This window comes from Orycteropus afer, unplaced genomic scaffold, assembly GCF_000298275.1.
Source record: "Orycteropus afer afer isolate SDZICR_OR568_19922 unplaced genomic scaffold, OryAfe1.0 scaffold00040, whole genome shotgun sequence".
NCBI lineage: Eukaryota > Metazoa > Chordata > Mammalia > Tubulidentata > Orycteropodidae > Orycteropus > Orycteropus afer.
Genome location: NW_006921627.1, coordinates 11,598,419 through 11,610,670, shown reverse-complemented (window position 1 = coordinate 11,610,670; position 12,252 = coordinate 11,598,419). Strand labels below are relative to the sequence as shown.

The window sequence follows — 12,252 nt, the reverse complement described above, 5'->3', positions numbered from 1 at the left end:
TGAAGTATGTAATACCAGTCCCTCATAGAAATGCCTTTGTTGCATAATATTTTAATGTTTTGACCTTTGCCTTTGATACTGATCCAATAAAATAATGTTTCTATATAAATCCCAAGAAAATAAATGATCTGGGTCACAAGCTTCTCTTTATTTGCATGTGGTTACAATTTATAAATACACTTGCCATTTCCTCCCCTACAAAATTCTCCCCAAGTAACCCTACCCAAACCCCCAGTTTTTCAATGACTCCTTTTCCTCTCATCCAGGAGGCAAGCAGTAGAGGTCCTCCATATACCCTCTGCTCCATATCAGGGGTACCTCAGTCTACGTGCAGTGTGGGCTCTCGCAAGGCCTCTGAAGCTTAAGGATGAGCACCACGCATCCTTTAGAGGTCTTGGTGATGTCCTTGCAAATGACCATGCTCTGGCCTCTGTGCTTAGGGTGCCATGTGGCAGCAGTTGGCACATCTGCCCTGTCACAGCCTGAAGCTGAGCTGGTGCAGCCCAGTGCGCAGGTGGGTCTTCAGTGAGGCTCAGGTTTCCCAGGCAGTGATGAGAGTCCTGTGCAGGACGCTGTTCCCAGCCAGTGTCTGGCACTGCTCTCAAGAGTGTCTGAGCCCTGCCTTGCAGGACTCTGTTCTCAGGCCCAACTCAGGTCCCCTGTGAGTCCTGTTGGGGGAGGCCAGCCTCAGGGGAGAAGTGCCCTGTGCCTCCCTTCTTCTTTTCCAAGACACCATCAAGCATGAGCGACAAATTGGCTCCTTGGCCCCATCAAAGGGCGTGGGACCCCAGTGTCTCTGTCTCAGCCAGGTGCCAAGCTTTACCGTCTTCCTGGTGGGGGGTAGAGAGGCCAGGAGGGCCAGGGGTACCTTCTTCTGGAATGGGGTATGGAGGCTCTGGGGGAGCTGTGGGGTCTCCAGGGCCCCGTGCTCCCCCCAGTACTGGCCCATTGTAGATGTAGATATTGCCGGTGACTGTCATAGAACCGCCAGTGACATGTATACCGTTGGTACCTGGGGGAAGGGGGCAGAGTGAGAGGGGCCGAGGGGACACTGAGGAAGGAAGGCCTGTGTGCTCCCAACATCAGACCCCAGTGTCTTACATCTTGCAAGCCCTTATTCTTCAGCCTTCTCTCTCTCCCTCCTAACCTCCCTCCCTCCTTGTCCTTTCTCCAATTGCTATTGGTTTCACAAGCTGTGTATTTATTTCTGTTTCTGGGTTTTTGGATCCCTTCCCTTCTCTCAAGTTGTGATACCCTGGCTGGCAGCTGGGATCTCAGTCTTGCCTGTTTTAGTCTTTTCTTTTCTGTCTGTACTCTCCTTGCACCCATCCCCTCCTCCCCATCCTTTTGCACACCCCTTTCTTATTGGCAGCCTGCCCCAAGCTCACCATGGGCCACTGGGCCCTGCTCCTCAGGCTCGGCCTCAAGCTCTCTGGCCTGACCTGGAGGATTCCGCTGTTGCAGCACCTCGTCCTCCAACACAGGAGTTGCGGAGTGACTGACAGAGGCTGCGGGCAAGTCTTTGGGGTTGGGCAGAAGCTTCTGTACCAGGTCAGGGAAATGTGGGTTGGTTCTCTGAGATTCCCAGCTTCCATCACCATTGACTTCCACTCCCTGCAGGAGAGGCAGAGAACCAACCAATGACATGGGCCCCAGACACCACTTTTCTGTAATTCCCACATCCCACCCATGGTTAGGCGGCTCATTGCCCTTCTCTGCTCCTCATCTTGCTCTCTGCCTCAGGGCCTTTTCACTTGATGTCAGTCTTCCTGGAGCACTTTCCTCCCGGATATTCCCATGGCTGGCTCCCTTACTTCTGTAGGTCTCTGCTCAAATATCATCTTATCAGAGAGGCCTTCTCTGTCCACTCTAAAACAATGTACCCCATCCTCTGCCATTGTCATTCCCTATCTCCTACCTTCTCAGCTACCCCCATTACCTCTGGATGCCTCTTGAGCAGAAGTCCTGCAATGGAAAAGGAAATGGATGTAGGACTTCTGGCAAGTCTCAGATCCCAGCCTTTCACCCTCCATAAACCTGCCCTCTCTGGGGTCCCAGAAGAAACAGTCTATCATTACTTTTATCTCCAGCCCAAGAATGAGGGGGTGGATGAAAATGATGATGATGTCTGTGCTGGGGGCAGGCACTGGGAGTGTTGAGGGTGTGGGAGGGGCAGAAGAGTTGGCACCAGGGATGCTGACAATTTCCTCCTTCCTCCCAGCCCACCCATATGGGGACAGAGGGCCCAGCCTGCGTCCTGCCTGCAACTGGCTGCTTCTTACCTAGCTTTCTGCAGAGAGAGGGATGGCTCTTCCAGGTGCAGGCGAAGATGGTGGTGAGGAGCAGGAAGGAGACAAGTGGCAGCAGGATGGCCAGCACCAACATAGTTCCTGCTGGGATGCAGGAAGGGGGCAGATAACCCAAGAAGGACACAGGGGAAAGGAAGTTAGGGGAAACAGAAAAGGGGGGTGTTTTTTTCTTTCCACTCTCCATCCCCCCACAGTTTCTAGATGCAGAATTAGAGAAACTTCTCTTAAATTACAGAGAAGAGAACTAAGTTGGACTTGGGGAGACCATACGACAGCCAGGAGAGACTCTATCCTAGAGATATTTAGGGTGATGCAGGTATCCTTCTTCCTAGAGACTAGTGACTAGAACGCTCTTGTGGGTGAGGGATAGGAGCTTGTGCAGCTGGTTTTAAAGGGCTGGAAGTAATAGCCAGAGGCAGTACAGGAAGGGTGGGGCTCGGGGTTGTAAACAGACTCAGGCCACAGAGTAGAGCAACATATCTGTGGACTTGACCATCTTTCAGAGGGGCCACTGGAGAAGGATTTGGGATTGCCTTTTCTCTGTCCGTGGGTGTATTTACAGGGGTGGGAGGCGGGGAAGCATGGAAGAGCCTTGCTTCTGAGCTCTGCCCGTGGCTGCTGGGGTGTGTTGGGGTTGCAAGAGTTTCATCCCCTTGTCAGGGCAGGCTCCAGGAGGAACAGAGAGGGGGAGCCTGGGAATTCCTTTCTCAAGCCCTGATTGTAGCAGTCAGTGGATAATTTCCTTCCTTCTATGGGAGTCAGCACTATCATCTATAGCATAGAGTCTATAATTCCCATCAACCATTCTGGGGAAAGTTAGAAGGACTTGGATATTGGTGTCCTGGGAGTTTTGTCCTTTCTGATACACCTAAATACGAGGCCCAAAGAGGAACAGAATGGGAGGCACAGGAAGAAATTAAGACCAGGAGTCAGGACACCTTGGTTCCTGCCCAGCTGTGTAACTTTTTAAGTTATTTCGCCTCTCTAGGCATCAGGTTTTTCATAAACAAAATGAGGGGATTACCGTATATACTTTCTAAAATTCTAGTATTATTTGATTAAAAAAAAAAAAAAAAAAAAAAAAACTCACTGCCATCAAGTCAGATCCGACTTATAGCGACCCCTCTTTGGGTTTCCAAGGCAGTATCACTACGGAAGTAGAATGCCCAACCTTCCAAGGAGTGGCTGGTGGGTTTGAACTGTCAGCCTTCTGGTTAGCAGTCAAATGCTTTAGGCACTATGCCACCAGGGCTCCTAGTATTATTTGATAGGTACTAAAAAATGTAATAAGAGCCATGGAAAAGTATTTATGATATACTGTTGAATGAAAAACCAGGTAACAAAGCACTAAAATGACTATTTTTAGGGGAAAAAAAAAAAGAAAAAAAGATGTGTTTACACGCATAGAATAAGGTCTGGAAGGATATATTGCAAAATGTTAAGAGTGCATATGCTAGGGGATGGTACGATGGTGATTTTCAGTTTTGCTTATCTGAATTTTCTAATTTTCCACAGTGATCAGGCATTATAGCCCGGGCTTGGAGTAAGAAAGATCCGAGTACAGTCTTAGTAAAACCAGTTACCACCTGGGTGATTCTGGGCAAGTCACTTAACCTCTGAGCCTCAGTTTCTTCATCTAGTTAATAAGGATAATAATAGAACCTGCTTTATAGGATCATTAACAAGGGTCAGAGTTATCAAATGTAAAGTGTTTCACAGAGTGGCTGACACAATAGCTCTCAAAAAGTGAAAGCTGTGATTAAAAATATTTGGCTGTAACAAAGTTAATAAAGTAAACTCTGCCCCAATTAATAATGATTACAGTCATTGGAAACTCCTGAAATCATCTACTTGGCTATGAAACCAAGTCCACAGAAATAACCAAGACAGAGTCAAATGTGAGAAAGTCTCTATAATTATGCACAATTTAATAGAGAGGTATTTGATCTAGTGAATGCATTATATGATGGTGTCATGTCCAAAATGTTGACAGTATCAGAATTACATCTTATGAGTAAGAATGTCCTTTGGCATATTATATGTAGTTTATAAATTATATATATATAACTTTAAAAGTATGTATATATGTGTGCATGTGTGTGTATGTGTACGTGTTTGTGTATGTGTATGCAAACCAGCCTAGACATTATCCACAGTTTTTCTTTAAGGAACTTTTACTCTTGCCTTAATACCTAGAAGGGAAGGATTAATCTTTTCTTCATTTTTTTTTTTTATATGGAGAGAGGAAAGAAAGAAGTATTTTCCTAGATCAGACTACTCTTGTGCCCCTCAGCCCTGGCCCCTCACCTGGTGTCTCCGGGGGCATCACTGATGGATTTCTGCAGCTAGTATCATTCTGGGCAGTGCCTGGAGCTGCTTCCACCAGACCCTGGTCCTTACACCTATGGAAGAAAGACAGGCCTGTGACTTCTTCATGCTCCTGTCCACCGGTGGACATATGGGACTGGAAGTAGCAAGGTGAGTCAAGAAGTCAAGCATTAGAGGTAAGGGGGCCAGCAGGTGGGGCTTCTTGGGGGGCAGGAGAGGTGAAGAAAGAGGGTGAGAGAACTCTAGCAGGGGCATACTCAACCTCGTATGGGGCTGGCAGCGGGCATGGGGGGAGGAGGTGTTCTGGAAGTGCCCTGCCTTACAGGGAACACAGTTGTTGTCAGTCTCCCTGTCTTCACCTGGTAAGAGAAAGGCAGGGCCAGCCAGAGTGAATGCACAGAAGGTAATCTTCCTTTATGCCCATGGATGGGTTCCTCCTTGCCCATCCACGCTGTTCTGTAGTTCTTACTCTAATCTTTGACCCATCCCAAAATGTCTACTGTTTTGCCCAAGCTTACCCAGGGCTCACAGGAGCCCCTCCTGAGCCCCCTGCACCTGTCCCAGTTCCATTTCTCTGCAAGCCCCTCTGTGAATTTTTCCCATGGAGTGGGAAGAAGCATTTTATGCCAAAGATAACTACCTGGGGAGTCATCATGGGCACATCACCATGCTCCCTGCCCCCACTCAAGATAGCCTCCTTGTCCTCCACCCTCAGTGACCTCTGACCTTTGAGCTCTGCTTCAGTGCCAGGCGGGCAGTTAGAGAGTAGCTCACAGTGTGTACACTCAGAATCCCGGTGGGCACAGAACATTCCTGGCTGACAGCGGCACTGGGTCCCCTGTGTCCTAGTGCAAGGTGCAATCTCCTCGAAGCCTATCACTGGTGGGGAGACAGGAGATCTCAGGAGAGAGGCTGCACCCCAGGAGATCCCAGCCTTCCCCAGGCACATCTCACTTACCTGGGTCACAGGGGCGGCACAGCTGGCATTTGGTGAGGTAGTTCCAGTGCTCATTGTAAGAATTTTTGGTGCATGGGGAGCAAACTGTGTTCTCGCTGCGGCTACACTGAGCTGTGACATATGTGCCTATGACAGTACGAGTGTTAGAACATCAGGATTCCATTCTCACCTCTATCACTTGCTGCGTGACCTTAGGGTTGTCCCTCAGCCTCTCTGGGCCTCCCCCTTGATAACCCTTCAGCTACCACTCAGTGAGGTAAACAATTCAGTGAGGGATCAGGTGAAGATGGCAAATCTCAGTGCCCATATATGAGGGATGGCCAGTGTTTCTCACTGTCTTCGCCAGCTGGTGTTTCTGGGAGACAGGCAGCACCATAGCTGGAGGACCCTGTGACCCATGTCTCTGTCCTGGGCTTCCTTCAGCCATTGCATCTCACCTGGGGGGCAGCTTGAGCAGCAGACCCGATGAGTGGACTCGTAGTACTCCTTTTCCTGGTCCTGGCAGGTGTGGTTCTCCGTGTGGTATGGGGGCACCTTCATAAGCAGTGGTGGAGATGGGGGGAAAAGAACTTAGAGACCAGTTAGGGAGGGTAGAGAAAGGGCCGCCTAGACCCCTCTTCCCTACTCTCAGCCACCTCCACCCCACCCGAACGGCCCCCTCACCCGTCGGGGCTGGGACACTGCCAGGAGCCCGCAGAGTCCCAGCACGAGTGGCCCCCAGGCCAGGCCACAGGGAGAGGCGGCCCAAGGCAGGCGCATGGCGGACAGTTGCCCGATCAGCCAGACAGGGAGGCCTAGAAGGAAGGTGGGAGGCCAAGGATGGCCTGGGCAGTGGTGGCGGCAGCTTCCCGAGCCCCGGGGCTGGGACAGGACTCTGAGCCGACGTGCCCCCGGGGAGCGGGAGCGGCCAGGCCTGGCCTCCGGGGCTCCAGCCACCGGGCTCAGGAAGTGGGAGTGGAGTGAGCCGGCCGCGGGGCGGGGACAGGGAGCGCTGGGAGCTGAGTCCGGCCTGTCGCAATCGGGAAGAGGAACAGGCTTGGCTGCATCGACGCGGCCAGGAGGAGGGCAGCCGGGAAAGCACGTGAGGGCTGCGGCGCCGCCGCCGGAACCGAGGCCTCCTCCCTTCTTTGGAATCCTGATCCGAAGAGGAGCTGCGGGGATCGGCCAGGCACAGCTGGTGGGAAAAGGGCAGCAGAACCAGGGGACAGTCCTTAGGCCTCAAAGGGGCAGAGCTGACCAGGGAACAGATGGAGTTGAAGACAGGGCATTGGACAGCTGGGTGCAAAGGGTCAGATCCGAGAAAGATGAGCTTGGGACTGACAAACATGGAGAGTGCACCAAACACACACCCACAGACTGACAGACAGTGTATTTGGAACCAGAAGTCCCAGTTGGCAGCAGCGGAGGCTGTCTTCCTCCTTTGAAGATGAGCATAGAAGGATAACAAGCCAGTCAGGCCAGGCCTTGTTGCTCAGCCTTCCTCCCTGTCCTGAACCATCCACACATTAGTGGGCACAGATCACCTGCTTCCCTGCCCACATGTTCCCTTCCTTCCAATGATAGGATGCGTAGACTGAGTTTTCTATGAGTAGGGGCCACCTAGGCTGGAGGTGGGCAGCCGAAGCACTTAGTCCCAGTTTCTTCACCAATGAGCCTTTGAATCACTTTGAACTGAAAGGGACCTGAGAGCCAAACTAGCCTCTCACCTTAAGGATGAGAAGACTGGAGTCTAGGGTGCATGTAGAGGAAACTAGGATTCCAAAGTGGCTTAGTCAGTTGCCTGCCCCTTTCTTCTTATTATTTCTGTTCAACCTGTTAACAGCCCCATGGAGCTCCTTGTAGTCATTATTCTGCCAGGCTCTCTGGTCTCAGGTTCTGCACTCCTGGCTCCCTCCTATCCTGAGAACTCATTCAGGCTCTGGGAAGCAACCCCTCCTCTAGCCAGCAATTCTCCCACACAGACTGTTCTATGTAACCTGCTGCTCATTACCCACCACCTCCCCACCAGACTGGGAGCTCTGCAAAGCCTGGACTGAATCCTCACATCTGGGTTCCCAGTGCTTAGCACAGAGGCTGCAATGTACCAGGTACTTGATACCTATTTTATGGAATTAAGTGGATGAAAGAATGATGCTTTGCTCAGGTCCCATAGTCATGGCAGAACCAGCCTAGAGTCCATGTCTTCTGCTTTCTGGATCTCAGCTCATTCCAATGGCCTCTGTGTGTCTCATGGTGTCTCCCTTGGGATAAAGGGGGCTAACATATCCTCTTCAGATAGCTCACCTGGACTCCATGAGCCCTTCCCTTCCCACAGGACTTTGTTTAGCAGCCATCCCTTTTTCCTCCATATCTCATCCCCCTCCCTGAGCTCCTCCCTCCATTATTTAGAAGCACATTCCAGACACCATGTCATTTCATTTGAATAATTTCAGGATTTTTCTTTTAAAGGCAGGGATTCTTTTTCTTATACCTCTTATAATTGAAGTATAACATATACAGTGAAGTGCATAAAGTGCATTAATCTTATGTGTATAGATCAGTACATTTTCTTGTTTGTATATTCCCATGGGAAGCTCTGGTGGCATAGTGCCTAAGGCATCTGACTGCTGACCAGAGGGCTGGCAGTTCAAAACCATCAGCCACTCCTCGGAAGAAAGGTTGGACAATCTACTTCCGTAGTGATACTGCCTCGGAAACCCCAGGAGGGGTCCCTATGAGTCAGGGCCGACTCGACGGCAGTGAGCATGTGTCTTAGTTTCATAGTGCTGCTGTAACAAAAATACCACAAGTGGGAGGCTTTAATGAATAAATGTTTTCTCACAGTTTAGGAGGCTAGAAATCTGAATTTAGGGCCCTGGCTCTAGGGAAAGCCTTGCTCTGTTCATTCTAGGGCAAAATCCTTGTCTCAGTTTCTCTAGCCACAATGTTCCTTCGTTCCTTGGGGATCCTTAGCTCCTCTACATTGCATCTATTTTCCCCCCATTGTGCTTACTGCTCTTTTTATAGCTCAAAAGTGGCTTCATTAACATAGAAAGCATAACAAAGAAAACCCTATTTCCAAATGGAATTACATCTACAGGTATAAAAACTCCATTGTAGTTGAGTCAAATCCAACACATAGTGACCCTACAGCACAGAGTAGAACCACCCTATAGGGTTTCCAAAGTTGTAATCTTTACAGGGATGCAACGCTGGAAATGATTGCTTGTCTATGCCAAGAAATTTGGAAGATAGCTAACTGGCCAACCTAAAAAAAAAAAACAAAAAACCCAAAATCCAAAGTCACTGCCGTGGAGTCAGATCTGACTCATGGTGACCCCTCCTTGGGTTTCCGAGGCAGTATCACTATGGAAGTAGATTGCCCAGTCTTCCTCCCAAGGAGTGGCTAATGAGTTTGAACTGCCAGACTTCTGGTTAGCAGTCAATGCCTTAAGCACTACCCCACCAGAGCTCCCTATTGGAAGCAACCTATTGGAAGAGATCCTTATTTGTGCCCATTCTGTAGAAAGGTGATCCAACAGAATGCACAAGTTATCAAAAAATATCATTAATATCACATGCAAGTAAAATTTTGTTAAAGATAATTCAAAAATGGTTGCAGCAGTACATCAGTAGAGGCCTGCCAGAAATTCAAGCTGGATCAGAAAAGGACGTGGAATGAGGGATATCGTTGCTGATGCCAGATGGATCTTGGCTGAAAGCAGATACTACCAGAAAGGTGTTTACCTGTGTTTTATTGACTATGCAAAGGCATTTGAATGTATGCATCATAACAAATTATGGATAACATTGAGAAGAATAAGAATTCCAGGACACTTAATTGTGCCCATGTAGAACCTGTACATAGACAAAGAAGTAGTTCTTGGAACAGAACAAGGAGATAATGCATGGTTTAAAATCAGGAAGGGTGTGCGTAAAGGATTGTATCCTTTCACCATACTTATTCAATCTGTACACTGGGCAAATAATCTGAGAAGCTGGACTATATGAAGAAGAATGTGGCATCAGAATTGGAGGAAGACTCATTAACAACCCGTACTATGCAGATGATATGACCTGTCTTGCTGAAAGTGAAGAGAACTTGAAACACTGATGAAATCAAAGATTCCAGCCTTCAGTGTGGACTACACCTCAACATAAAGAAAACAAAAATCCTCACAACTACACCAATAAGCAACATCATGATAAACACAGAAAATATTGAAGTTGTCGAGGATTTTGTTTTATTTGGATCCACAATCAACACTTATTAAAGCAGCAGTCAAGAAATCAAACAACATATGTTGTTGTTGTTGTTATTTGCCATCGAGTCGGCCCCGACTCATAGCGACCCCTCCTTGGGTTTCCGAGGCAGTATCACTACGGAAGTAGGAATGCCCAACCTTCCTTCTGAGGAGTGGCTGATGGGTTTGAACCGACAGCCTTCTGGTTAGCAGTTAAGTGCCTTAGGCACTATGCTACCAGAGCTCCCCAAACAACATATAGCATTGGGCAAATCTGCCGCAAAGGACCTTAAAGTATTAAAAAGCAAAGGTGTTACTTTGAGGACTAAGTGCACCTGACCCAAGCCATGGCATTTTTTAATTTTAATTTTTATTGTGATTTGGGTGAAAGTTTACAGAGCAAATTCGTTTTCCATACAGCCTAAGCCATGGTATTTTAAATCACCTTATATGCATGCTAAAGCTGGACAGTTGTATGTAGTGTTGCTATGAATTGGAACCTACTGATGGCACCTAACAACAACAGATCTTTATGGAAGTAGATTGCCATGCCTTTCTCCCACAGAGTGACTGGTGGGTTCAAACTACCAACCTTTCAGTTAGCAGCTGAGTGCTTAACCACTGCCCTACCAGGGCTCCTTATCCACAGGTACAGGGGTTAGGATTTCAATACATATTTTTGGGTGACACAATTCAATCCATAGTACCACATATCCCACTCATAACATCTCCTGTACCCCAAAAGATTCATTTATGCTCTTCCCAGTTACCCACTTCACAAATAACCACTGTCTCAGGTCCTTTTTAACCCAGCTAGCTGAACTGTGGGAGCTCTGGTGGCGAAGTGCCTAAGGCATTTGACTCTAACTAAAAGCCTGGTAGTTTAAACCCACCAGCCACTCCTCGGAAGGAAGGTTGGGCAATGTACTTCCATAGAGATGTAGAGGTAGAAATATCACCTCGGAAACCCAAGGAGGGGTCACTATGAGTCGGATTTGATTTGATGGCAGTGATTTTGTTTGTTTTGTTTGAGCTGAACTATATCCTTGTTTCTACTGCCAGTCCCATGCTGTCACTTCAGCCCTCAAGGACTCTCTAGGTCCTAAGGAAAGAACTCTAAGATCTAGGTTTTAATACTGGCCCCTTCACTCTTTTGAGCAGTCAATTGCTGGTTTGCTCCAAGATTCAGTCTCTGCTGTTTCCCTACTCTGCTCTATCAGAAAGGAAAAAAAAAAAAAAAAAGACCAAACTCGCAGCTGTTGAGTTGATTTCGACTCATAGCCACCCCTCCTTGGGTTTCCCAGGCAGTATTTCTACGGAAGTAGATTGCCCAGTCTTTCTTCCGAGGAATGGCTGGTAGGTTTGAACCACTAGCCTTCTGGTTAGCTGTCAAATGCCTTAGGATGTAAATGTAGGAACTACATTTCCCACACTCCTTTTCCCATTGGCTTCTGGATAAATTTAGCCAATAGGAGGCGTCGGTAGAAGACAGACCAGTGGGAGGAGGTAAGAAGCAAGGCTATTTTTCCCCCGTATCTGTTTGCTTTGAAGTCGCTGGATGGTGCAAATAGTTAATTAAGCTCTTGACTACTAACCAAAATGTTGGTAGTTTGAATCCAACCAGATGTGCCTCTGAAGATAGGCCTGGGGATCGCTTTCTGAAAGGTCATAGCCTTGAAAACACTATGGAACAGTCCACCATGGGGTCACTAAGAGACTCGATGTTGTTGTTATGTGCCCTCAAGTCGGACCCGACTCATAGAGACCCTTCCTTGGGTTTCCAAGGCCGTATATTGCCCTATCTTCGTTCCGAGGAGTGGCTGGTGGGTTTGAACAGCCAGCTTTCTGGTTAGCAGTCAAGTGCCTCAGGCATTATGCTACCAGAGCCCCTAAGAGACTCGATAGCAACTAACAATAACAACTGTCTGCTTCTTGGATCTCTCTTTTTTATTTTACTTTTATTGTGGTGAAAACATACACAAGACATTCACCAACATAACAACTTCCATATTTATAGCTCAGGGACACTGATGACATTTTTCATGTTGTGCCACCATTATTGCTATCCTTTTCCAAAATATTCCACCACCATTAGTATAAACTCAATGCCCTGCAAACAAAAATTTCCCCTTCCCCCCCCATCCCTGGTAACTATAACCATTAATAATCTTTGAGATATATGTAATTTATTTTTATTTTTTTAAATTTATTTTAAGAGTTTGTTTTACATTCGACGTTACATGTACATTTAGTTTCACTCCCCATTTACCATGCCCAACCCTAATCCAGTCTTTTCCCCTCTGTGTTAGATTGGGTTCTCTAGAGAAACACAAAAACCAGCAAAGTGTATATATATATTTAGAGAGAGAGAGAGAGAGAGAAATTTATCTTAGGAAAAGGGCTCACAAGCGTATAGAAGCCGACAAGTCCAAGC

General features: G+C 47.8%; 1 protein-coding gene across 1 annotated transcript; it reads right to left on the bottom strand.

Moving 5' to 3' along the window:
- Positions 1–770: 770 nt before the first annotated feature.
- On the bottom strand, positions 771–6,354 carry LTBR (lymphotoxin beta receptor). Its single transcript, XM_007937089.1, has 10 exons — positions 6,259–6,354; positions 6,033–6,129; positions 5,596–5,721; positions 5,364–5,516; positions 4,900–4,996; positions 4,617–4,711; positions 2,283–2,390; positions 1,940–1,965; positions 1,389–1,614; positions 771–1,012 (listed from the first exon to the last, which is right to left on the bottom strand). The coding sequence occupies exons 1-10, from the start codon at positions 6,352–6,354 to the stop codon at positions 771–773; spliced, it is 1,266 nt and encodes a 421-aa protein (XP_007935280.1).
- Between the last annotated feature and the right edge of the window lie 5,898 nt (positions 6,355–12,252).

Bases quoted from the DNA above. Each gene is read 5' to 3' on its own strand.
- LTBR (XM_007937089.1), bottom strand. From the start codon at position 6,354: ATGCGCCTGCCTTGGGCCGCCTCTCCCTGTGGCCTGGCCTGGGGGCCA. The intron at 4,997-5,363 runs GTCAGAGGTCAC...TTCTCTTACCAG, and splicing joins CACTGAAGCAGAGCTCAAAG to GTGAAGACAGGGAGACTGAC. The intron at 1,615-1,939 runs GTAATGGGGGTA...CCTCTCCTGCAG, and splicing joins TGCTCAAGAGGCATCCAGAG to GGAGTGGAAGTCAATGGTGA.